At 36.6% G+C, this 27,989-nt stretch overlaps 1 protein-coding gene across 1 annotated transcript; it reads right to left on the reverse strand.

Annotated features, from left to right (window-relative positions):
* Nucleotides 1-18: 18 nt before the first annotated feature.
* sfmbt1 (Scm like with four mbt domains 1) lies at nucleotides 19-27,989 on the reverse strand. The gene is made up of 21 exons (XM_079857551.1): nucleotides 27,911-27,989; nucleotides 24,273-24,331; nucleotides 23,876-23,970; nucleotides 20,149-20,392; nucleotides 19,454-19,542; nucleotides 18,157-18,409; nucleotides 17,404-17,501; nucleotides 15,031-15,132; nucleotides 13,484-13,643; nucleotides 12,525-12,607; nucleotides 9,815-9,941; nucleotides 9,423-9,536; nucleotides 9,243-9,285; nucleotides 9,090-9,160; nucleotides 8,819-8,961; nucleotides 7,072-7,181; nucleotides 4,805-4,980; nucleotides 3,946-4,124; nucleotides 3,158-3,382; nucleotides 1,409-1,537; nucleotides 19-724 (listed from the first exon to the last, which is right to left on the reverse strand). The coding sequence occupies exons 2-21, from the start codon at nucleotides 24,295-24,297 to the stop codon at nucleotides 584-586; spliced, it is 2,607 nt and encodes an 868-aa protein (XP_079713677.1). The 5' UTR covers nucleotides 24,298-24,331; nucleotides 27,911-27,989; the 3' UTR covers nucleotides 19-583.

Consider the following 27,989-nt stretch of genomic DNA (forward strand, 5'->3'; position numbering starts at 1 on the left):
ACAGAAACCAAAATGGCAGCACTGTCGTGTTAGTGTAATTCCCAAGCTGTTATAGAAAACCAAACCGAAATGGGAACATTAAAGCAGTCCCACTAAAATTAACATCTGGTTATTTACAGTATTTACATTAACACTCCCGTATGTACAAGTTTGCATACCACTTACAGTACATGGGCAATTTATTTATTTTTTGTGCTTAAGGTAATTGCATTGTCATCCGCTCTACAGTTAATAAAGTTTTTTTTTTTTAAAAACAAGTAAAGAGCTTCGCTTACTGTTGCAGACACAGTTCCTCCAACCCAGATCTTTAAAAAAAGAGAAAAAGATCAAACTAAACACTAGTCCAGGCTTATTTTGAGATGGAAAGCCCAGCTGTAAAAGTACCAGATTGACCCTGTTGAAAAACGCCCCTCCAGTAGTTAATCTCAACTGCGCCTGCTGAAGAACTAATGGTACAGGAGGCGTCTAAAGCGCTAAGTGATTTTAAAGGTTCTATGATCCATAGAGCAAAAGGAAGATCGCACATATTAGGAAAGTCACCTAAAATGTCAAATGCCCTACTCTTCTCTGCAGAAGGTCACCCTCAGCTGGCAAACTGTTGGTAAAATGCCAGCTTGACCCGCTCAATGTGATGGCACAGCTTGATGGCAGGGCCGAGCTTCAGGTCCATACACTCCTGTACAGTGGGAAGGTTCAACAGAAGCAGCGCCTGACCATCAATTTCCTGGAAGGTAAATGAAAAAAGAGTTGAATAATATACAGATGTAGGATCCTAAATGAAGACTCATAAGCATGTGAAGCAAAAGATGTAGTTTAATCTACGCAATGTATTTACACCTAGTATAACCATCTGTTTTAGGTTTAGATGTGGCCCAAAGCGTTTTGCGATCCAGTTATTCAAACCTACAAACCGATGTGTCATCCGCAAGATGACGTGAAAAAAAAAATATCCTGGCCACAAATTAAGAATTCACTATTGCACTAATTTGCGCTCTCATTTTAAGTAAATCATGGCCACTATTTCACTGAATTAAAATGAGGAGACAAATTAGACATACAACATCATGGCCACAATTGATCTAAAATGAAGCAAATTATTAAATTAATGGCCACGATATTTGTCTGTCATGTTTGGGGGCTTCGTACAAAGAGCCGACACTAATCCGGGTGCTTTCCGGACAACAATGAAAGGCAGTCTTCTCTCCTGTCAATCAACCATTACTCTAAGACAAGAGGTTTCATTTTTGGCATGAAATGCAGCAGCTTTAAGAGGAAATAAAAGTCCAAAGTCCTAACATTTACTATTTTCTGCTGCACATAGGTGGTCACAGGAGATTACTACTAGGTATAAACAGCGATTTATCTTATCTGACCACTTGTGATTGGATGTTAATGTGTGTTCAATTACTTGATCCATAAAGATGCGTGCCAGTGGAGCACAATCAGTGGTCCTGATGAATCGCACAACATCCGTGACACTCCATTCCAGTGGACTGCTGTCCAGACACAGCTTCTGAGGCGCTTCTGTACGTGGACTCTTCAGAAGAGACACAGCAAATCAGTCAGTTATCATATACAAAACAAAATACAGTACATAATACCACACTTAGACAGTAATTTTCCTAAACATTAAAAATATTGATTTTATATACTGTAAACCAGCATTTCTTAACCTTTTTGACTCTTAAGCTCTTCATTGTCGAAGATGATATTTGAAAGGCCACATGATATTTCCAATTATTCAAACCTACAAAGTTCCGCACATGACATTAGGGCTGGTCCTAATACCATTTTTTGAGCTTCGAAGCTTTGGTGGGAAATATAAATAAATAAATAAATAAACGAGGCTCAAACATTCATTTCGTAACAGACATGCCTGTTTATTTGAGCACTTCCGTCAATGAAACAACACACTAAGCCTGTAAAGCATTGAAATAAATATCAGTAAATAATAGTAACTTAAATAATATAATAAAGTTAAATATATTAAAAAATTTTTTTTATATTTCCACACAAAGACGCATGATATAACCTAAGCCTACCGCTCTGCACTGACGTGAGTGAGGATTTGGGAAAAGAAACAAGAGATTCCACGTCCACATTAAAAATGGCTAAGCTATATAAGATAATTGTAAAAAAAAAAGGTATTGTATTTCGCCATATTTTATAGTGTAAACATTTTCAAGCGCGAATGAGAACCGTTTCGAGGGGGATGCCAGGTGTGCGAAAAAAAACAAAAAACTGAATATTTGAATCCCAAAATTGAAAATCAAATACCAACCCACTGAACGAATATTCGGGTCCAGCCCTATGAAAAAAGATATCCTGGCCACAAATTAAGAATTCCCACAACTTATTAATTATTGGCCACATTGCACCAGTTCATTCTCTCATTTTAAGTAAATCATGGCCACTATTTCACTGAATTAAATGAGGAAGCAAATCAGTATAACGTGGCTAGAATTGTCAAAGCTCATCATTGTCAAAGACAAAGCTGCTCAGTTTGAGTGGCAATTTAAATGTATTTAAATATTTTTATAAATATTATAAATTATATTTATAATAATGGTATTTCATTCAAATTATTAAGTAAAATGATTATAAATAATCAAATATTTCTAGTACTTCTGCTGTAATGACAAAGCTGCTCATTTTGAGTGGCAATTTAAAGTGGGAATTTGTATATTGTGACTAGAGTTTTTATTTTCTTTGCTCATAATTTATATCTAATACAATATTTTAGAGCTTGACATTACTAGAAATAAATTATATTCATTATAAAACTTTTCTATACTTTTACATTTTTTATTGATTTTCCATAACTTTTACAGGTCTGGAAACCCCAAAATTCCCTCATATATCTGTGTTTTCCAGTACAGTGGCAGTCCTCGTCCACAAATAAAAATGACAGTTGTTGAGAGAACAAATTACCGTAAAAAAATATGATATCAGCCTTTAATATTGATTTTAGTTGTCTTAAAGCATAAAGCATATGTAGTTCGACTTTAAATAATTTAAGCCATCCTTCAACTCCGTTGGAAGTGTGCTGAGGCCCCCAAGTGGGCCCCGGAACCCTGGTTGAGAATCACTGCTCACTGAAAAACTGATAAAAATGATTACATCACCATCCAATATTTATAGACTGCCGCAGTGTTACCTTGGGTGAAGGAGGTCTGTTCTCATCATCCGAGCAGGAAGGCGAGCGAGCTTTGCGCCGTTTGCGTGTGGGACGGGGGGTTTCTGGAGGGGAGGGGGAGGGAGTGGCGGGCTGCGACTTCTTCTCCGAGTATTCGGAGTCATCCATCAGCTCGTCTTGCAGCTCAGAGCCTGTATCTTCACTTAGAGAGTCATCCTCATCCAGATCTTCCTCATCACCACTGCCCTGTGAGGCCAGACAGTGACGTTAGTACACATCGTAGACATACTGTGACATATTTTGATGCTAGCCTACATATATTTAACATTAACAACCGAGATGATCACTTTTGATGGTGTGGTGATAGAACATCTGAATTCTGCTCATGTGTTGAATCTTAATGGAAGTGACATTTACTCTGAGCAAATGTTTCAACAGATTGTGCATTTCACATTCTAATGACCACATTAAAACAGATGGAGGAAGATGGTTCTTGTTGAGCAGTTAATCTGAACAGATTTTATTTTGTATTCAGTGTGGTCCAAAAATCTGAGACTAGATTGAAAATCTGGGTTAAAGATTCTAAAGCATTATGACGTAAAATGAAAAAGAAATGGATACGATTCTGCACTATTTATAGGTCACTAATCAAAGCTCTGATGTTGAGCATGTAAACAATTCTAAAATTCACTCATTTCTATGGTGAAAATGTTTAGAAATGGAAACGTTTGTATTAAATAAACAAAATGCAAAATAGAAGTATTTTCACCAGTGGTTTCAGACTTCTGCAACCGTGTAGCTCTTGTTACCTGAGGGGAACCTGCTGGAGTGTTGTCGACTGAAGCAGAAGAACGCCTCTTTTTGTGGACGAAGAGCTGCTTCCTCCTCTTCCTCCTCCTGCCTCGTCTCTTCACACCTCCCTCTAAGTTGGAGTGTCCGCCGGGAGGTCGGCCCACACGCCTGCTCTTCTTCTTCCCATAGTAATATGCTATAAAACAGGTATTGTTAGATTCACAAAGCAACTTAAACAGCAAGTAATTTATACTATCATTTAATTTAAATGATTTATACGGTTGAATTCCACAAAACTGTTCCCAAAAAAAAAAACGTCAGGTCATATTTCAATACTAAATATTTTATATAAACACAATGAAGCATATTTTCAGGACATTTAAGTTTTTTTCTCATGCAAAAGCAACACAAACAAAACAAAAACACACTGCTGTAATGTGAACAAAAATAACATATTTAAATGTTAGTGTTTATAGATCATATTTGGGATAATATGATAATATATGCTTTAATTTATCTGATTTAAAAATAAATCAATCCATTTTGTATTACAATAATCATTTTACAGTAATACAGCAAAAAAAGGACAATTTTTTTTTAAAGAGAATCATTGAAAATAATAGGAATTACAAAAAAGTACAAAATACACATAATGGTGATAAATGTTGTATTTGTCAAATGTCATTTCTCTCCTTTTTTTTTTTGGTCATGGGGGGTTGAAATGTGACCTGGGAGTGATTTCACAAAATTTGCAATTCAAATATCTGCAATAATTTTATCTGGAGTAATAAATGTACTGTACCATCCATCCAGCAAGCCAATACCATAATAAAATACTGATATAAACACAGAGAAAATAGCTGAAGTGATGCTCACTGTATTTGGTTTTGGTGAGCACGGAGCAGTTTTCCGAGCAGCGCTCCAGGACCATTCGCGGGCCGAACAGGTTGGGACAACACTCCAGCTTAATGCAGGTTTTCCGACAGAAATCGGCCACCTGGTCTGCTGTGCGAACGATCTCTACCGTCGCTCTGTAGCTCTTCCCTTTGTACCTGTGAAGCACAGACTTGTCAGGAAACCGAGAGCAAACTATTTATGTCAATCATTGAATCGTAAATTATTATATGCATTGATTAAAAAAAAAACATAAGCATAACTTTCATCATTTGTTCCTGCACCTTCTTTGATCAGGTACCTTTGCCAAAAGTATACTTTGGCCGTCCGTGTTCTGCGACGCTTTGTGCACTGACCATGTGACATAATTTTCGTGATCAGGAGCCTACAACCTTAGCCGGAAAAAGCGTAACGCCTGCTAACGCTGCGGTACGCAGGGAAGGAGACGAGGCCTTTTTTTGTTTTGTTTTTTGAATGGATATCAATGGAGGAGAGGCTTCACTACGCTGAATAAACCACTTTTGTGAGAAAATATCTTATCATTTAATGAATCGACAGCCCATTGATTCATCTTCGATATCAGTTTTGGAATTATCTTTTTTTTGTTTTTGAGTTTACACCAAACAAAATGCTGTTTTATAAGAGAAGTCACAGACAATTGCGAGACAGGTATGATTCAGTTTACGACACTTCTCATTTTTTTCTATGGTATCAACAGTGATTGACTGTCGCACAACTCTGAAAGAAATTCATTGACGTAAAGGCTGTAATTGGTTATTAAGGCACACGTGATCCAAGTTAGCGGTTTCGCTTTTTCCAATGGTAGAGTGGTAGAGTCTCTGGCCCTCGTATCTCCCAATAATAAGACCGTGGCTGAGTCCGAAATCGCCCCCCATTTCATAAGTTAGTCCACTAATACTAGGGTGACCAAACGTCCTGTTTTCCCAGGACATGTCCTGTTTTCACGTCCTGTCCTGGCCGTCCTGCCTGTTTTTTATAAAGTGATGAAAATGTCCTGGTTTTCACTATTTTTCATTGGGCCATTAAGGGTGTACTTTAAATACACGCTTGCCTTTGCACACAAAACATATGAAACCGGCTTCAGCTACGCTCGTCTTGTTATAATCAGCGCGTTCCTCAATCCACAGCGGCAAGCAGAGAGCACGTCAGAATACAGAGGCCTGTGTGTGTGTGTGTGTGTGTGTGTGTGTGTGTGTGTGTGTGTGTGTGTGTGTGTGTTCATCTCAGCCTCATTGGTCTGTCACTGCTCGTCAATGTCAGAATATTTAAAATGACCAATCAAATCAAAGTAGGCGGACTTTACGTTCACAGAATTTTAGCAGCGTGACTCGACGCTTCAGTTTACAGTCAAGTGTGAGATAAGATGTAAGTAGCTAAAAGCGTAAAAAAAAAAAAAAAAAAAAAGCCCAAATGTAAATTCACAGATGATTTACAGAGAAAATTCCTGTGTTTTCGTTTTGGTCAGGATCCGTGTAAAGCAGAATGCATGAACTGCAAAGCTGGCACGTATGTGTCAGTGTCAAATAAAGGTGCCAGCGACCTAGAAGCCCACATAAAGAAAAAGAAAAAGAAAGTAAAGAAATTCTATTGTTGCGGGCCAAACATTAAATGGAAAGGATGTATTACTTTATCTATTAAAGTACAATAACATAGTTGCAAGGTTGTGAATGCATTTTTTGAAAGTATTTTTTGATGCATTCACCCCCAACCACGCCCCCACCCCTTAACCATGCCTCCGCCCATCAACCACGCCCCCACCCATCAACCACACCCCCGTCCTCTTTTCTGAAAACTAAAATATGGTCACCCTACTAATACTGTTGACTTGAATAAGTGAATGAAAATGAGTGAGGGAATTCAGACAGCCGTTGATCGTGCATCAGCTGTACACTTGTTATTGCAGTGCAATGTAGGATAGAATGAGTGCTCTCAATAACACCCACTATGGTTTCGGGCACCACTACAAATAGATGTCCTTCAAATAATGCCCTATTTGAGGGTATAGGGGCGATTTCGGATTCAGCCCATCTCTGGATCCGCTACTTTTCTTTTTCTATCCTTCCAAGCAAATATTCTGTAAATGACATGACTCAGTGCTGCCCTCAGAGGTCTGGTAGAGTACAAAAAAGCAATTGTACTGTGCATAAGTTGAATGCGTGCATCCACGCTTATCCGCGGTTGAGTAGACTTTGAAATCTGCGCGAGGCCTTAAGGCAGAATATACTCACTTGGCTTTAAGTGTCTCTCCGTGACCCTGCCAGCGGCCCTCCTGGTCCAGCTGCAGCTCTCTCAGCACTCGGCTGGGCTTATAAGCCGAATTTATCAGCAGTGTCAGCACCTGCACAGGACACAGGTCAAGAGATCAGATCAGTATTAAAAAAAACACAGCAAAGGTATTCCTAAGTCCAAAATGGAATAGTTCTGACTCCATAGTTTTGAGTAGTGTTCAAAACTATGACAAAATGGAGATATTTTGTCTATTAATGCGCTATAAGTTGCTATGACCTACAGTTCGACTAATGAAATAAATTCATAGCAGGAGAATTTTGATCAGAATTTTCTATTATATTTAGATTTTACATCTGTAATAGCAGATTTAACATGCAAATAAACTAGGGCTATCAATCGGTTAATTTTTGTAATTATTATTATTACTATTATTATGATTATTAATTAAATCAATGTAAATTATTAAAACAATTTTTTTACACTTGTTAAAATTTGATTGACTAAAACTAACAAGTTAATTTATATCCCTAAAATAAACATATTTATTAAAATTGTATCTTGGTCCTTTATCATACTTTCATTTTATAAAACCAATAAGCCACTCGAGTATGTGCATTACTGTTATTTTACCAAAGTTAAGGGGGTTTTAGATACTTAGCATTGTGTCATGCCTAAAAAACACCTTATCTGTAAATATCACCATTACAGACAGCCTCTTGTGCACATTCATCTAGTTTTCCATACGAGTTTTCGCAGGATAGAAAGTTAAGAAATACTATTAAAGTCCCCCTGTAGTCAATAATTTTATCCCTTATTTTTGGTCAACAAAATGACATATTTAAACATTTTGTCCTGTGAAAATAATTTTTCATACATTAAAATAGCTTGAATGTAACTCTACACCCTTGCTTCATTTAGTATACGTGAATCATGAATATGCAAATGAGCCCCGCCTCCACTCACTCGTACAATGTCAGAATACCTGATCCCCTCGGTCAACTTTACTGTATAAACGTTGCACAAAGGCAAGTGGAAATACTGTCTTAATTCACATAAGAAGTGGAAGAGCGAATTATACAGGCTCGTCTACAAGTCTATGTATCAGAATGGTAATGCGTTTAATGTATCGCCTTTGGCTTGACTACGTTATCAAACAGCTAATAACGTGTTGCTTATGTTACACAAACCATGTTCCCGTACGTTCGTCATCTCAGAGTGAGACAGGTGCCTTCTAAAAATCAGCACCCTTAGAAATGCTTTGAACAACTCAGAATGTCAGTGGAGAAAGGCATATTGTTCATCATAACATTGTAATATACATCATATACATACTTCACCCACTATATTGCAAAATGTACCTGATTTTTCATATCAACAGACAAACATACCGGGATAACCTGGCTTTTCAAGCCCCCCCTGCTTCGCACCATAGTTAATAACATGCTAAAGCCCGCCTCACGTTGACTGAATTGGTTATAACATATTTGTGGCGTAGATGACAGAGGTGATTTCAAAAAGTTTTAAGGAAAGAATACTTAGCAATGGTGCTGGCTTATGAATTTACACATGGTTTGTCTTTAAGCATATTAAAAACACCACATAGACATATAGACAACATTAAAAACTTGATTTTAACCACAGGGGGACTTTAATAACATTTACTCAATTGGATACCTCCCATGTTGTTGCCAAAAAAGACACACACATTTAAATACTATTGCAAACAAGCAGTCTGTTGTGGCTAACCTCCTTCAGTACCAGGACACAGTTCCCAGGTCCCACACACTGGGGCAGCTCTGCAATACGGCCCTTATTGAGGTAGGGCCCAGAGAAGCAGCGATGGTTAAAATAGATCTTAGGGCAGCAGTACTTCCCATTCGCCTGGCCTCCTGGTGGCACACAAACAAGATTAAAATAGTACTGTGTTGTAGAGCATTGAGATTTTATGACCGTGTAAACGTCTGACAAGGAAGACCATGCATTTGTAAGATTGTTCAGATGTGTATCTAGCGCTCACCCATCTCAGCCTGATTGCTGTTAATAAGTTGTTTGGTAGTATCAGGTGAGGAGTCTTTGGATGGTACCCGGCTGTGATGAAAGAGATAAATGAGTGTTTTTCCATAATCAAAACTACTTGAACTCAATTTTAACACTTTTGTGTCTTACTTACTGTTTCTCTGGCTGAACAACCGCAACCTTCTTCTGTTTATCTACTGCAAATATCACATAAAACATGAATTTAAATGTCAAATGTCAAAAATAAATATCAATTTATGGGGTAATTTGTGTGCACAGCACTTTGGCATCATGAACGTTCTCTGTAATCGAGAGTTTGTGCTGTAACACTGACCTTTGGGCTTGCAAGGGTGCAGAAGAGGATAGCCATTTGTTTCACACCAGCTCACTGGGAAAATATCCATGGAGTCTGTGTGAACTATGATCTCTGGGACGGCTTGCTTCAGACCTGAGCAAAGAGTGGGAGGAAAAGATATGAGACAGACAAGCTAACCTCCTTCAGTACCAGGACACATGCCTACTGACTAATCCGCATGCCTACTGACCTTCTATGATGTCTATAAAGGGTTAAGCCTAGTCTTAAATTAGTCTGTTACTGGTCTTGCTATTTTTAATCAGGGATTCGGCTTGGTTAGTATCCTCTGAAGCCAGTTCAAGGACGCTGCATAATTAGTTTTGGTCATTCAGAGCTACCATGCTACAGAGAGAAGAATGTTGACATCACACCTTCCAAACGAATCCACATGTGTTGACCTTTGACCTTGGTAACAGTTGCTACGTGAATGTTTTCAGGGCAGAGCGGATTGATGGCCTCCAGCATCATGGATTCTTTAATGCACTGATCAGATGGGTCCTACAAGGAAATTGAAAAGTAATTCAATGTCAGAAAGTCACATGACCAACAAAATGTCATCAATAGCTGAGATTTGACAAAGTTTTGCAAAAAATTCACATAATTTGTAAGAAATGAATACTGATTTTACAAAAGATTTCTTGCTGTTATTCTGAACTTACTATTCATCAAAGAACCCTGAAAAAACGTATCATGGTTTCCACAAAAATATTAAGCCACAGTTGTTTTCAACATTGCTATTAATAAGAAATTTAGTGAGCATCAAATCAGCATATTAGAATGATTTCTGAAGGACCATTTGACACTGAAGACAGCTTTGCCATTACAGGAATAAATTACAATTTAAAATGTACAGTGCTAGTCAGAATTATTTGGCCCCTTGGTATAAATATGATCAAAGATGGCTGTAAAAAATAAATTGCATTGTTAATCCTTTTGATTTTTTTTTTTTTTTTTGTGTGCAAAAATCTAAACTTTCATTGAAGTAAAAGAATTGAAAGTGGGTGACACATTGTGAAATAAATGTTTTTCTCCAAAACACATTGGGAACAATTATTTGCCCCCTTTAATTAAATACTTTTTGCAACCTCCTTTTTCCAAGATAACAGCTCTGAGTCTTCTCCTATAATGCCTGAAGAGTTTGGAGAACACCTGACAAGAGATCAGAGACCATTCCTCCATACAGAATCTCTCCAGATCCTGCAGATTCCCAGATCCATGTTGGTGCTTCTCCTCTTCAGTTCAGCCCACTCATTTTCTATAGGGTTCAGGTCTGGGGACTGGGATGGCCATTGCAGATGCTTGGTTTTGTGCTCAGTGACCCATTTTTGTTTTGATTTTGATGTTTGTTTTTGGATCACTGTCCTTATGGAAGATCCAAACATGGCCCATTATAAGATTTCTAGCAGAGATTGTCAGGATATGATTTTTTTTTTTATCTGTTGGTATTTGATCGAATCCATGATGCCATGTATCTAGCCCACAGCATTAAAGATACAGCAGAGTATTTCATTTTACACGTGGGGTACTTTTTATCCCTGTGTGCACCAAACCCATCTTAAGTGTTTGCTGCCAAAAAAAGCTAATTTTTTGTTTCATCTGACCCTAGAACCCGTTCCGTCTGAAGTTCCAGTAGTGTCAGTTACTTTTCAAACGTTCTATGGACAGATGAAACAAAACAAAAAAAGAGCTTTTTGGCAGTAAACACTTTAATATGGGTTTGGTTCATACAGGGATAAAAAGTACCCCATGTGTGAAATGAAATACTTTGCTGTATCTTTAATGCTGTGGGCATAATTTTCTGCCAGAGGTCCTGGACATCTTGTTCAGATACATGGCATCATGGATTCGATCAAATACCAACAGATAAAAAAATCAAAACTTGACAATCTCTGCTAGAAATCTTATAATGGGCCATGTTTGGATCTTCCATCAGGACAATAGTCCAAAAACAAACAAAAAAATCAAAATCAAAACAAAAATGTGTCACTGAGCACAAAACCAAGCATGTGCAATGGCCATTCCAGTCCCCAGACCTGAACCCTATAGAAAATGAGTGGGTTGAACTGAAGAGGAGAAGCACCAACATGGATCTGGGAATCTGCAGGATCTGGAGAGATTCTGTATGGAGGAATGGTCTCTGATCTCTTGTCAGGTGTTCTCCAAACTCATCAGGCATTATAGGAGAAGACTCAGAGCTGTTATCTTGGCAAAAGGAGGTTGCAAAAAGTATTTAATTAAAGGGGGCAAATAATTGTTCCCAATGTGTTTTGAAGAAAAACATTTATTTCATAATGTGATTTCCCCCCCACTTTCAATTATTTTACTTTAATAAAAGGTTAGATTTTTGCATTTAAAAAAAAAAATATATATATATCAAAAAGATAAACAATGCAGGTTTATTTTTTACAGCCATCTTAGATCATATTTACCAAGGGGGAAAATAATTCTGACCAGCACTGTATTAAAATAGAAAACAGTTATCTTAAATTGTAATAATATATCTGTATTTTTTCATCAAATAAATACAGCTTTGGTGAGCATAAGAGACCTCTTTCAAAAACAAAAAATCTTACCGACCCCAAACTTTTGAACAATAGTGTATATAAAACAAGTATAATATTAACATGCTGAAAAAACTAATCAAAAACACTTATCTTACAGATAAACTAATTACAGAAAAATTACATGTCTTAATCATTATTTTTATTAATATTTTATTTACAAATTTAAATTATACATAAATATTGCTTCTTACAAATTATTGTCAATCAAAATCCGATATTTTATGAGATATATTAAACACTTGTTTAATTGACTGATTATGTCCAACTAATTAATAAAGTTATTTAAAAAAAAAAAATCATACTTTGTCCTGATGCAGTAATGAAGGATTTTAGATTTTATACCCCAAAAATATCAACATGAGTTTTAATTCAAAATATAAAACATCTTAAGCATAAAAGAGAGGTATTGATTATATTGTATGTATAAACTGCATTTATGTATTTTTTTATATAAATTAATAGATCTGGACAACATGACCATTTACCCATCTTTAAATACACAGAAGGAGAAACTCACTGGAGGAAAGCATTGCTGTGGGGCTGCCTCAGCCTCACACTGCTTTAGATAGTCTGCCCAGTCAAAGTCCTGACCTTGGAACCCTACAAACACACACACGCACACAAAGGTCAACAAGTGCACCTGAGAAACCGTTAACTGCATGACTGTCTGTCTCCCTAATCCCTAATATACATATATATTACAAAATAACTGAAACGCTTGAAGAAACAAGACTTTAACTTTGAAGTAAATCACAAAGAGAACCCCAATGGCAATTCAAAGATGAACTAATCTATATGTTGATTGGCAATTAGTAGCATGTGAGCCGTAAAAGAGATCTAACAATGAACGCTTTGATATGGCAGCGCTTAAAGCAAGAGGTCAAATAGTGTCTCCAAGACCAAAACCACTGATATATTTATACAACTGGGTGTTAAGAAAAAAACTTCTGCATCAAAACAAAATGGTGAATTGCATTTATTGATTTCTTATCCAGATGGGATTATGTTTGGAAAAGTTCAAAAGCCTCAAGTGTGTTTCCAGCTGTTAAAATGGGGATGGATCCATAAAGACATGGCCAACCATCCCACACCAGCCATTAGGTCTAATGACTGCTCTGCTGGGCAGTATAACTGCCAAGGAATGAGGCTGTTTTTTCACGACAGTAAAAGCACTGCTCACTCGTGTGTTCATATTCACAGGAAACCAATGTTTCATGGACAGCAGGATGAGCGAAATGCTTGGTGGCATATCCAATCGCCAGATATTATCTAAGTTATCCTGCTTGAGAACAATTATGCAATGTTCCCTACAGACAGTTTAGGACTTGAAAGACTGCGCTCCAAGAAATGAAGCTGTTCTGAAAGGAAAGGATGTGCCACCTTCCCATTAGGTCCTTTTTATTAATATTTTATCAGTCATTTGTGTTATTTCACTTTCTTTACTATATACTGTATATGATGATTGTATCTCCAGACCTGGAGGAGGGCTGAGCTTGACTCCGTTCTTTAGACTCCACTGCGTGGGGAAGATTCCCGGACTGTCCCTGTGACAAAGGAAAGAGCGTCCGCCTCCCTCTTTCTGTGCCTCATCTCTCATATCGTCCATCCGTACCAGAAAGAACTGATCATTGAAAACCTGTCTCACACACATAAACAAACAGGTAAATCAATACAGCATATGTACATGAATGAAGCTAAGAATAAGGGCACGGGTCTACAAATGGTTTTCCTGTTCATCCTGATCTCAACCATGTTTATGGAAAACACCTGCCCTTCAATGTTAAAATCACACAGAAAATAATATGCGTGTGCATGTATACACCGTTTTATATATACACATACAGTATATACACACACACACACAAATCAATATCAAATGTACATTCATTTTTACACAATGTAATGTTCTATTTATATAGTATAAAAGTATACAATTAATTTATTCTGAATAATAACTAAAGGCAGTAACAATTTAAAATATAATATTTTAGTAGTGAACTGATGTTCAGCTGTTCTTTTTAATAGTCAACTTATTTTCATCAGTCATCAAGCTCACTAAACACTGATCACAGACACAAAAATGTACCCCAACCTGATTGCTCACTAAAAAAACCCCACAGTCATCATGTTTTCAGGCCATTTCAAGTTTGATCTTGAAGGGACATAAAGCGGTGATATCTAAGTGGGCGAGTTGTTAACTTTTTAATTTGTCTTCCCAATAACACCATAATTTTCTTCATTCCAGCCGGTTCGCGAACACGCATGTAAACAAGAGGCAGGATATATCGCATGAACCAATCATAACCGATCATATCCAATCATAGCACGATGGAGGCATTGCCTCATCTCACTTAACTTCCCCTATTCATTCTCAATTACCAAACCCACTGCACCCTATTGACCTTTTGTAGCCCCGCCCCTTTTCAGCGCTGCACTCGTTGTCTTTTGTCTTCCAGTCTGTATTTTCGCAGCGATCTTACGTATTTATGAATGAACAGTTCGTTTTAAAATCTTAACGGTCTACTGACCGATGTTAAGAGATCTGTTTTAAACATTACAATCCTCATGATAACTTTCGTTAACTTTTAATAAGTAAATCCACTTCACCAGCTAATTACCAGCTAATAGCTAATTATCAGCTATGTTTTATAACTTAAATCAAATCAACACTGAATTTGTCTGTTACAGATCTTTATTTATTAGCAGTTCTTCTCAGCAAAGTATTAGGGTAACAGTCCCAAACTACAGCAGTTTAGAGCAGGGTTCACCAATCTTGGTCCTGGAGGGCCGCTGTCCTGCAGAGTTTAGCTCCAACCCCAATTAAACACACCTGAACCAGCTAATCAAGGTCTCATTAGGCATACTAGAAACTTTCAAACAGGTGTGTTGGAGCTGGTTGGAGCTAAACTCTGCAGGACAGCGGCCCTCCAGAACCGAGACTGGTGAACCCTGGTTTAGAGTGTCGACCACATTTTGGAGGAAATGAGAGGATAGGGGAGGTACTTTAGAGTCCATTACGATACCTTGGCCACAGTGGCAGGACTGATGGTGAAAGGAGTTGCTGGGTCCACAGCTTCCAGCTTCATCCCATCAGTAAAGCAGTGCGGAGTGATGGCTGATCTGTCCTGAAAATAGAAACAAGCATATACTCCATCAATATGACTGAATAAATTAGAAAGAAAAAATAAAAGTAGAAACAATAAAGTGGAAAAAGCATTTTCTAGCTGTTTCTGAATTAATTTCATACCTTGATATGTTGGCTGTTTGTAATACAGATTGCAATACAAATAATACAGAAATATATAAAAGCAAATTAAATTAAACTGGGGGGGGGGGGATATTTCTTTTTTTTTTTAAGTCATTTTGAATTGACAGAAAACTTGGAGGAACTTTAAACTATTTAGTTTCTTAAAAATAGTATGTGAAACAGAATACACCCTTATGAAAAGAAAATGTATTTCCCTATATATGAATGATCAATATATTATGGTTTAACAGTATATAAAAATATACAGAATAATATATTGTGTTAATATATTACAATATATTGAAAAATACATAAGGAATTGGCGCTTTTCATATATGGAAAAATATGAGACAGTATATTTACTAATATATCATAATGTATGTAATTTCATATTCAGTAATACACTTCATAATATTTCGATGTATATGTGATCAGATATGGTACTGCATGTGTAATATATTGCATATATATTTACTTATGCAGCATAAACACACATATATAGATGAATGTAATATATTTTAATTATAAAATAATAAATTATAAAATTTAATTATAAAATATATTCTTTATAATTATAAATTATACAATTTAATTATAAAATATATTCTTATATATTTTAATTATTTACTTTATAAATGTTTCATATTTTCAAGTTAGTTAGCAAAAGCACACCTGCATGAACTAAAGTATTTGGCCAAGAGACTATCACTTTGCTGAAGAGGGAACAGCCATTACTTTTAATATCGTTAACCGAACCACAGGCTCTACTCTTCAGCACAATGGTAACCCCAAAAACCCAGACATACCAGAAAACCTTTTAAATTACAAAATAATACAACATTAAACACAAACAGATCTCCCCTCTATATTAATATTGAGCAGAACACATTAAATAACACTGAATTTTAACATTTACTCTCCTTTAACAGTCTTTTAACAAAGCATGCTGGGCAAGCAAACTCATAACTTACATTCACATTTATATGGGAACATGTATGTGCAATATATGTACACAATAAAGGATATAACTGTGTGAATATTACATGCAATGCTATTTTTGTCTTCATTTATAAATATTGTATATGTATTTTTTAATATATAGCCATGCATGGTCAATGCATATATTGAAGTATATTGAAAAATATAAGCACTAGTTTCCCCTATATGGAAATGTATTATGTAATATATTGCATTATATTTTGCAGTATGTTCCCATATATTTTTGTTCCGTGAGGGCATACAACAACATACATTCCAAGCAGTAGTAGTACATTGTTGTCACATGACTTAATTATGTTGCACGCTTTATTCAGCAAGTAGCATCCAGTTACCGTCTTCTTCTGCATTCTAATCTAATTTTGTGTAAAATGAATATTATAGAACAGGACTGTGATCAAATAACGAGTCAAGAAAGGGCTGATATTATTTATAAATCATTTGAAAGGAAAGGTCGGTATTGCAAGCAATGTGTTCTGTTGAAGCAAATGTTGTGCCATTAGTATTGCATGCTTATTAGGGATGTGACGGTGAGGACATTTTCCCACCAGTTAATTGACGTGTGACAATGTGTCCCCATTGCCCTTTTTTTTTCTCCATACTATGGAAGTCAATGGGGACCATCAACTGTTTGATTACCCATATCCTTCAAAATATCTTCCTTTGTGTTCAGCAGAAGAAAGAAGTTCATACAGGTTTGGAACAACTTCCAACTTGAGTAAATAAACTATCCCTTTAAAGTTTTTGTGTTCAAAGACAAAAGGCAGTGGAATGCCTTTTCCGGGTTTTGTCTAGTGCATACTTAAACGTGTAACTATTTTGAATGTGAGCATGGACGAACGAGTTCGGTGCATGCGCACTACCTAGTGGACCTTTAGTTTTTGAAAGCTCAAATCACTCGCGCTCTGCTTCATGTGACGTAATTTCCGTCATCAGCACAGTCCATTGATGTCCGTGCAGACAGATTTTTGTGTCCGAGCAGGGGGACACTAGGACAATCAACCTGGTGCAAGCTGCTGTTAAGTGCTTAGCTCAAGGGCACAAAGGTCACAGTGGATCTCCATTAACTCACACCGAGAGGGTTCACACAAGCAAACTTAGGGTCAGAGTCAAGTTTTAGCAAACATGTGGTAGTTAATCAGTATTTACTGACCCTGTAAAACTCCTCGCTGATGCTGGAGTCCTGAGCCTGAGAGAAGACTGTCTTCTTCACCTCCTCCCATTCAGCTTCAGTGCGCAGGGAGAGCAGAGCTACAAATAAACATACACAAACACACATCAGCTCTCTGCTGACCTCATCATAAGTTTATCTTTTAAAAGCTAGTGGACTCTGATCTAAGCCCCTGTAAACCCTTCCCCCATCCACCAATCTCCACCATTGATTAGCTAAACTGTAATATGTGGGTCTCCCAGGGTAAAAGTACTCTAGATGTGCTTATGAGGACAATTCGAGGTACCTACCTTTTTGTGCATGATCTCAACCTCAGCATAATTGATTTGCATATTAATAGATCAGGAAGATTCAACTGTGAGTCCTGCTGGTCTGTTCATTCACCCTATTCTGTTAGGAATCATCTAGCTACAGAACATGCAGCAATAACCCCACAAGATCTACATTTATTATCAGCTTCTGCTTCTGTTTCCATGGTTTTAGCTGCACTGACCACTTACATTTTTCAGAAGCTCGCTTTCAAAAGCTATACTATGTAGTATAGTGCCGAGCACATAAACCTTAAAAAAAGACATCATTACACTGTGTAAAGCATCCTATTTTAAAAACTGTATAGTAAACAAAATGCAACTACAAAGATTTAGACTTTATTAAGTTAAATTACAAAGGTTTTTTAATTTGATGGGCATTTCCAATATTTATAACAAAGATATTTAGAAATGATGAAACCCTCACCTGCAGGTGGTCTGAGAGTGCAGCTGTGCTCCTGTGTCCAGCCAGGTAGATGAAGCAGGGGGTCCAGGTAGAAGACCCATGTGATGGATTGGGCATCAGGGAGCCCGTCTGTGCCGGCATATCGAAGCCGCAAGCGCCCCCCTACGTTCTCCTCGATCACTGCAGACCAGACCACCCCAGCATCTTGACGGTCCACGAGCTCAACGTTTAGACCTTGACTTAACAGATCTATAGGATTACAGCCACGCTGGGCCTTCAAACACACACGCACAAGAAAAAAAAAAAGCACAGATATACAGATAAAGTAATATGTAACAACCATCAGGTAAAAGACAATTCTGTCAGGACCACTATCGTCAAATACGATTGGCAATTGCATACGGTTAGGATTGGCGGTATGGTTCTGTTCTGGGCAAGAACTCCCTGTGCACCCATGCAGCCTAGCATGGATAAGAGCAGGGAGAGCAGCAATAACCCCCCTTAGGGTAAACAGAACAGAACCACGAATGTATTGCAGATATCATTAATTCAAGATTTTAAAGTACAACATAATTCAAGAATTTATTCTGATTCAAGGGGAATCAGAATGCCATACTGACTGGACGAGAGGAGGAGCTGGGGATGGAGGAGGGTAATTTTTGATTTTAAAAAGTCATGATTTTAAAAGTCTCATTTCTTCAACTTAATATTTTGTGTTAAGAATTGTACAGCACTGTGGGTAAACCTCTGTTGTTTTTAAATGAGTTATGTACATAAACATAGAAAAACAAGCAACTTACACCACCGTTCACAAGTTGTAAGTTTGATAAAGAAACCCGTAATATTGTGAAACATTATTAGAATTTAAAATAACTGTTTTCTATTTTAACATATTTTACATTTTTTATTTATTCCTGTGATGGTAAAGCAGAATTTTCATCAGCCATTACTCCAGTCTTCAGTGTCACATGATCCTTCAGAAATCATTGTAATATGCTGATTTTGGTTTTGAAAACAGTTGTGCTGCTTAAAATGTTTGTGGAAACTGTGATACAATATTTTCAGGATTCTTTGATGAATAGAAAGTTCAAAAGAACAGCATTTATTTGAAATAAATGTTTTTAGTACTTTACATCAATTTATTGTGTCCTTGCTGAATAAAAGTTATTTGATGCTTGATTCTGATTGGTCAACGGCAACATTAAACAGTCAAATACTTTTGTGTAATGACTGTTAACTGTATATTTACATCAGTTTATTTTTGCAATAATGACCAACCTTCTATACATTTTTCTTACATTTAAGGCATATCTCTTACCCCTTCCAGCAGACTAGCAGGTACACTGCAGGATTCAGCCAGAGCTTTCTCCAGCAACGCTTCCCAGTCCTCGTGCTTCTCCCGGACACCTGAGCACAAATTCAGGGCCGCATTTAAGAGACATACAGATCTTCTAACAGACTATCCTGCTGACAGATTTATGCCATTTTGCACTTATGATGACTTCACCATTGACATGTTATTTTGGGCCATAAGTGCAGCTGTCAATAAAGCACAGACAGCCAGAGGCAAAATGCCAGCAACCATCTGGACTCCCCCACTCCTGTACATACAGCACTCTATTCCAGGATTTTTTTTAATAAAAGAAGCTTTAAGTATTAAAATGGGTCCTTTAATAATTTCAGAGGAGTAAAGGCTGTGCCCATCAGCAAGCTGCAAGCTAAATAAAAGCCCCAACATAAACACCCTTCCCCCATTTCCTGAATATGCCCACAAATCGACAGTGAGCAACCACCTACAGGAATTAGCACTACGCTGCAAGCAACACCGCATTTGAAGTACGTAAAGAAATATGCAAATGTGGATGATGCATACACAGCTATTCAGACCCAAGAGCATAACCTCTGCAGAGCCTGAATTCAAATCATCTTCACCTATAAAGCCACAACATTCAATTAAGGTCTAATCAGCTTAAATTAGAAAGCATAGTGAAATTGCTCAGTCGCCATTCTCACCCTCAGGAGGTCTCATCGGTCGACCCTGCTGCTTGCTCCATCCGATGGGGTGCAGGTCGGCGGTCATGATGTCGCACCAAAAGTCGGCACGCCGGTCATCCTGGTAACCCTCATATCGTAGCAACAGCAGCTGTCCGCAGGTGGTGATTATCGTGGCCACCCAGTACGTTGTTTCTGGTTCAGTACGGACACACACCTCAAGCTTCATACCAGGAGTCAGACCCGTCTCCAGGCCCTGGTCCACCTGCAAACGAAATCACTAGCCTATAATCACTAGCATCACTAGCTTTTATATTTTCAGTTTTCATTTTCATTTTAGTTAAAGTCATTTTATGCTCCTTTGTCATTTCAATTAGTATTTTTAATGTTTCTATTTAGCTTTAATTAATTTTTTTATTTAAGTTTTAGTAATATTACCGTAGTAGTGTTATTTTAGTATTACTGTATTTATAAACTATTGTATTATTTGTTAGTAGTTTGAATTGGCTTTTACTTTTATATTTTCAGTTTTCAATTTAATTTTTTTATTAGTTTGTTTTAAGTTTCTATTTAACTTTATTTGATTTTTAGTTTTAGTATTATTAGAACAGTGTTATTTTAGTATTATTTATAGGGCTGTCAAACGATTAATCGCGATTAATCGCATCCAAAATAAAAGTTTGTTTTTACATAATATATGTGTGTGTACGGTGTATAATTATTTTCTATATATAAATACACACACATGCATGTATATATTTAAGAAATATTTGCATGTATATACTGTGTATATATATTTATATTATATATAATTTATATTATATATAAATATTTTATATATAAATAACATATTTTTCTTAAATATATATGCATGTGTGTGTATTTATATATAGAAAATAATTATACTCCATACACACACATATATTATGTAAACACAAACTTTTATTTTGGATGCGATTAATCGCGATTAATCGTTTGACAGCCCTAATTATTTATAAACTATATTATTTATTAGTAGTTTGAATTAGCTTATATTATATTTCCAGTTCTCATTTAAGTTATAGTAATTGTATGTTCTTTTGTAATTTTTATAAGTTTATAATATTTCCATTTAATTTAAATTTTTAGTAATTTTAGTAGTGTTATTTTAGTATTATTTATAAACTATTATATTATATTATTTATTAGTAGTTTGACAACTTTTACTTTTATATTTTCAGTTTTATCTTTAAAAAAAGTTTGTTTTAGTAATTTTTTGTTCTTTTGTCATATTTATTCATTTTTTTTATGTTTCTATTTAGCTTTAATTTATTTATATTTAATTTTTTGTTTTAGTAATATTAGCACTTGTTTATTTCAGTTAAAAAAATGTATCTAATATTTATATTTTATTTAATTTCAGCTTTATTTTAATAATTTACTTTTTTCTAATAGTTTTTACTTTAAGTTAATAGTAACAACACAAAAATAATTACTGTTTTGAAACAAACAATCCCCTTGTCTCAAATTGTCCGGCATGCAGACCGTCCCGCCCTCAACTACTGTTTGGGTTGGTCGGGATGCACAGACAAACCTACCAATGCATTCATTTTACTTGTCTTTGCATGGTAATTATTTTTTAAGGATCAGAAAATGACACTTCACCTTTTAATATTTGCATTTATAAGGACAATAGGGGCATTTTTTTTCCTTTATGGTGGCTTTTTGTCACATATTTTATCCATATAAACACATTGATGCCATCCATTTATGTCAAACATTTCAACTGAAATACATTTTTAATGTGAACAACTGGCTGTCTATAATATAAACACCAAATATATTCAACAACAGACAGTTATAGGTCATTCAGTGACCTCTGCAGCGGCACTAAATCCATACTAAACCAAAGTATTATAGCATATAGAATATGATGAAATATATCAGTGTGGTTTAAAATATTTAAAATCAGAGGAATGGACTACAGAGACTTTTTTGCCATTTGACTGACTATAAATACCTGGGGAATTTCTATGGTATTATCAGTGGTATTATTTCTCCATGCCCTGGTTAATTCCTGACCCAGAAAATAAATTCTTTAATAATGTAAATGGTCACTTATTGGTCTTACAATTCCCATGAGAGTAGGAATACATCACTAATGTATAGAGAGTTCAACTGAGTGTTGACTTCAGACATTTGACCAATGTCATAAAGCTGAGTAAAATTCAAAAGGTGAATGACAGTTTTCTTGTGTGCTGGCTTCAGTGCGGCTTATATTTCTGTTTTTGCCATCAGACGTGACCGAAAAGCAATGTCTCAATAAAGGTTTAAAGGTCCCATATTGTACACCTTTCTGAAGTTTTATTTGAGGTATTTTGATGTCCTTAAGAATATATATTTGCGGTATAAGTACCAAAACCCATCCCAATAATTTTTTACAGCTCCTTTCTCAGGGGCTCTGCTAAGAACAGGTCGATTTTGGCCTTTCAAATTAATATTCATGAGCCTCTATTCTGATTGGCCTGTTGTTTTCTGAGTGACGCACGGCCAGGCCAACCACAGGTAACTAGGGTCATGTATGCTATAGCCTGCTGTTGCTTGGTGATGCTCACCACAAGTAAGGTAAATAAAACACCTGTAATGATGGACATTGCTGAGGGAAATGTTATCCGGCCCCCAATCGGCGACGACAGGAGACAAACAACCACCTCCTTACTTTCTGCGTTATTGTAAGAGTATTATAATTACCATTACATCAATGCTGCACGCAGATTTAACGTTAACGCTAATTTAAACTGTCTGTAAACAAACCTATTTTTTGTCAAATTCGATTTAAATCTCCAAAATATGTACGTTAATAGCTAGTTATACACTGATTTTGAAACACTTAACTGCTTTATAATGTAACGTTAACAGACACACACCGAATGCAGTAAGCTATGCAACTATTGCTTTCCTACTGATACAGTCAGTTGACGTGCAACAATTTATTTTACAATGTTACTTTTTTCTGTAAAAGGTGTAACTTGCTTGTGGTAAATGTGCAAAGATGCCCACAGAACACAAGAACATATGCTGCAATTGACGCCCAAGGTAAACTTGTAAAACTATGAACTGTAGGGACTGTAGCTTCTTTGAGGAGTAGCCTGACTGACGAAGCAGTCACTCGTGAAATATGCAGAACAGACGGTTAAGGTCGAACTAAATTGCTGTGGCGTTTCTGAATAAATAAATATTAGCCACTGTTCTCTTATATTAATGTTGTTCGGAAGCCTGTGCAATGATGTCCTGACGGTGGGCAGTGTTTGGGCTGGTGACTGAGTAGTTCTGACATCACATAAATACGGAAGTCACGACGGCTTGAGAAAAGGCACAGTTACTTTATGCAGGTTGTGTGCATCTGTCTGTGGATTGACTGTTTTGAAACTTATATTGTAGTTTCATAGCCCCTAGACCTCTGTTATCATGAAAAAAGCCAGGAAATTTCAGTTTTGATAACATGGGACCTTTAAAGATTATTCAGTAACACCAAGGACATTAGCTGATAAAAGGTTTACCTTGAATGCAATGCAAGTTGTATGTAAATGCATAAAATTTTATAATGTATCAGTCTACTCCACCTGGCTGCATCAGCGTAATGGAAAAACAGTTTTTAAGCAGTATTTTATCACTTTCAAATTTGATTAAAAGCTTTCAACTTCGTTCAAAAATAGTTTTTTCAGTGTAAGATTCAGAATGGTGGTAAATTCTGGCCACATTTACTCACGTGTTTGAACGCATGATGAGGAACAGAAAGTGCCCCGGTTTCCTCCAGGTAGTCATCCCAGTTAAACTCGGACACATCCTGACCAGAGTCCGCATCTGAAACATTAAACGACCAATAGCTCACACACCGCAAAGTCTGCTCAGCTCTTTCCACACAGCCTCATCACCTCAAATCAAACCATATCAACAGAGCGTGAAAGTGAATGCTATATATAAAGTATGTAGTAATAATAGGCAGGAACTCACAGAAATTTCACTTTGTAAACACTAAGCCAAAGCAATTTAAATATGCGCAATACAACTCTCAATATTGTATTTTTCAGGTTCAGAGCCGGTCTATAGTATTGTTTTTCTCCAATTTATTTAGCAACGGAGCACAAAGAACATAAATAGCTTACCAGACTCCAGCGCCTCAAGGCTCATGTCTGAAGCCCCAGGGAGGACAATCAAACTGCTTCTAAATGAGGGGGGGAAATGAGAGAGAAACAAACAGTGAAACAAAGAGAGATAAATTATGATTTTAGGATTACAATTAATTTACATGCGGTTCTATAAGTATTTGCCTGTGCGAGAGAAGCTGTGTGCGCATGACAAGACAGAAACATGAAGAGACTTGCACAAGCCACATTTTACACAGCCTAGTTGATTTAACTAAGTGGGAGGAGGAGTCCTTAGTGCGTAGCTGCAAAGATAAAAGCCACTTCTGGCGCATCACCTTTAAGAAGCAAAAATGCACCATTATGCCCAGTATGGCTTTGCGAAATGAAAAATATTTGGTAGATTTGTTAAAGAGATAGTTTCCCCCAAAAATTCAAATTCTGTCATCATTTACTCACCCTCATGTTGTTCCAAACCTGTATGAGTTTCTTTCTTCTGTTGAACACAAGAGAAGATATTTTGAAGAATATGGTTAACCAATGGGAAAAAATACTATGGAAGTCAATGGGACTCATTGTTTAGTTTCTGACATTCTTCAAAATATCATCTATTGTGTTCAGGGTTTGAACAATGTGAGTGTGAGTAAATATTGACAGCATTTTCATTTTTGGGTGAACTATCCCTTTAACATCACCTAAAAAGCACATTAAAGTCTCTAACAATGCATGAAACAAACCATATAGAGAGAAAGGGAGACCGAATAAAGATATTCAGCTATAAACTCAACAAAAAAAGCCAGAAACAACTTTGAAAGTTGTTTCAAACTCAACATGCAGTTCGAAAAATGCAAAAAGAAAGAAAACGGCTAACACAGTTGCATTAACACTTGTCTATTCATCCGGAGCCGTCAAGCTGTCTTTGTGAAGGTTGACGTCTCTATTAAAGAGAGTCAGACATTCTCCCTGACAGCCGTTGGCGGGCCACGACCCTCCTGCTCTGCTGGGATCAACTCTTTCAGCCCACCCCCCTTCACTCCAGCACCGTCCCAGAGCCCTGGAGCACAGCCCGGGCCACGGACACAATGTGCTGGGGGTCACGCTGGTCTCCAATAGGGATTGAAAAGAGCAGCCAGGGCTGTTTAAAAAGCCATGTCGCTGTCCCTCAGTATGATGATCAACTGAACTTTAAAGCATATTGAAAGGGAATTACCCTTACAAAAAAAATACCATGGTAACGACAGTTTCCGCTCAAATAAAAACGTATTTATAAATATTAGTATTACTACCTTAACTGTTAGAGCTTATAAGCCTGTATGGTCATCAAAACAAAAGGAAATATAATAAAGTTAAATAAAATAACTATTTAAAGTACATCATATTTTCATTTATTATGGTTTTATTAGAAGTAAGAGTAAGAGAGCGCTACAGATATTGTGGTAAACTATGGTATTTTGGTAGAAATTATAGTTACCACCATGGTGATTTTGTGAGGGCAGAATCGGAGGGGAAAGATACTGGGGTGATATAGGTGAGACTGGGGAGTGTAACACTTTGTTTCAACATCTGTAACTCTGTGTTTTTGTGCTATCTCAAACTTTGATGCAATATTCACATATTTGTCTGTAACAAAAAGCAGTTTAGGCCAAATTCATACCGAAAAGGTGGCGTAGAAGCACTTCTAAAGTGTCTTAACACAGACTGACTGTTTAATAAAGCTCAGAGGTGGCATTAATGCATTTACTGTACGCAGCAAATAGGCTACATCTGTATGATTTGAAACTAGGGGTGAGGTGGGTCAGAGCAGGATTAATAAAGCTTTTATATGGCATTGCATCTTTACACTGAATTTTGAGCAGGCACAGAGCAGATACCTACTACAAGTCCCTAAAATGTAAAATAATGTAAAATACAGAGTGCTGCTGTTACAACCAATCCTGCTAAATTTGTGCAGGAGGTTTTTTTTTGTTTGTTTTTTGTGGTAATTAAAATTACTCATTCAAAATTATTACAATCCTCTAACCATTCCTTCCACTTTGCATTTGAAACATTTGAATTAAAAATGACAAACATTTGATTTAAACACTCACACATGTTTTGTTTTCATGTTTTTGGGGGACTTTCCATAGACTTTAAACTTTATATATTCTATAAAACTGTATATTCTATCCGCTTACACTAACCCTACCTCTAAATCTACCCAATCACTGAAAACTTTCTGCACTTTTACATTTTGAAAAAAAACCTTAGTATGATTTATAAGCCTTTTTCCTCATGGGGACCAAAAAATGTCTCCACATGGACAAGGATTTCGGATATTGCCATCTTTGTGGCGACATTTTGTCCCCATAATGTAGGGTTTACCTGAACCAACCAACCAAACAAACAAACACACACTCATACATATTTACAGCTAAACTCTTTATATTTTTGAACAAAAAATGACAACTTCTACAATCATATTTGATAATGATTTTCAGCCCTGTAGTTTTAACTGTTGGTGTCACAACATTACACATGAGGGAATGAGGAGACTCCAGGACAGCGGAAATCTATTTCTGGTGTGTCTATGAACCATCAGCACATTCCTGACAAACTCTGCCGCTCCATCACTTCATGCTAAAGACAACTTCCCTCCATTACATACATACAAACACACGCGAAATACGGAAGCGAACATAACCGACTTAAAGCAATAATAAAGACGAAAAGAAGAAGATGAAAATGACGCAGTGACCGCTGTCACGTGAACCAACAACAGTCAGGTCCTCAAACTATTCAAAGTGTTCATGGACGTTCAGACGAATTATAGGTTAATTGTTTTGCAAAACGAGAGGACATTCATTAGAGTAATATTTTAGATTTTTATGCTGTATACATTAACACTTTTTCTATTTAAGAATAATAGTATAATGGTCAAAAAATTAGTTGTCTTGTTTTTTTAAGGCAGAATGAGAGTAATGACTTACAACACAACTTCTATTATGTAACACGGCCAGAGAATGAAACTGTCATCAATTTCTGAAAGTGCTTGAGGAAGCTTCCATTTAACTTTATTATTTACACATGAATGTTACTAAAACATCATAAAATAAAATAAAATTCTACAATAAAAATAATGCATCGGCGTTATGTACAACCAAAGCCCAAATAAACGCCATGTAGAAGGTAGCGATAAATAGAACTGATAGCTATAATTTGATTCGATTTAGTGAGTGTAATTCATAGAAATCGCCCAATAATGGATGATGATAGTTCGCTGGACGAGCGCAGTGTGTTCGGCTAGCTACATATAACTGGATAATAGCATTTAATACATTCACGCCGATCGGGCAACTTTCATTCCGAAAGACACATCGTGCAATTCAACATTATTAGACATGAAACATTTTCTCAGCACTGATTCGCGAGGATTTTTATGTTGATATGAGTGCCGCTGATTTCGTGCACATGCTAAAAACGCCTGTAACCAAGTCAAGTTACTGAAACGTCATAGCTTAAGCAATAGAGCCAGGCAGGCACTCATACGAGCGAGCACAAGTCACCTTTTTTTGGAGACGGGAAAAAAGATGCAGGCAACGCAAAATCGCTCGTTAAAGCCAAGGTTGATTAGGGCAAAGGGTAAAATACATAAATATTTGGGAATGCATTTCGTTGCTTACCAGTGAGGAGTTTTTCAAGTCGGTTTTAGATGCCGTGTCTTTTTCCGCCTAGTCGTTCACGACCTCATTCCAATATGGC

This window comes from Squalius cephalus (genome assembly GCF_949319135.1).
Source record: "Squalius cephalus genome assembly, chromosome: 22".
Classification (NCBI taxonomy): domain Eukaryota; kingdom Metazoa; phylum Chordata; class Actinopteri; order Cypriniformes; family Leuciscidae; genus Squalius; species Squalius cephalus.

What these genes read in the sequence shown, in the direction of transcription:
- sfmbt1 (XM_079857551.1), bottom strand. Translation starts at nt 24,297, where the DNA reads ATGAGCCTTGAGGCGCTGGAGTCTG. An exon ending in CACAGCAATGCTTTCCTCCA is followed by an intron (nt 9,942 to 12,524) that starts GTGAGTTTCTCC and finishes ATTTCCTTGTAG; the next exon opens with GACCCATCTGATCAGTGCAT. An exon ending in GGAGAGACACTTAAAGCCAA is followed by an intron (nt 4,981 to 7,071) that starts GTGAGTATATTC and finishes TGTGCTTCACAG; the next exon opens with GTACAAAGGGAAGAGCTACA.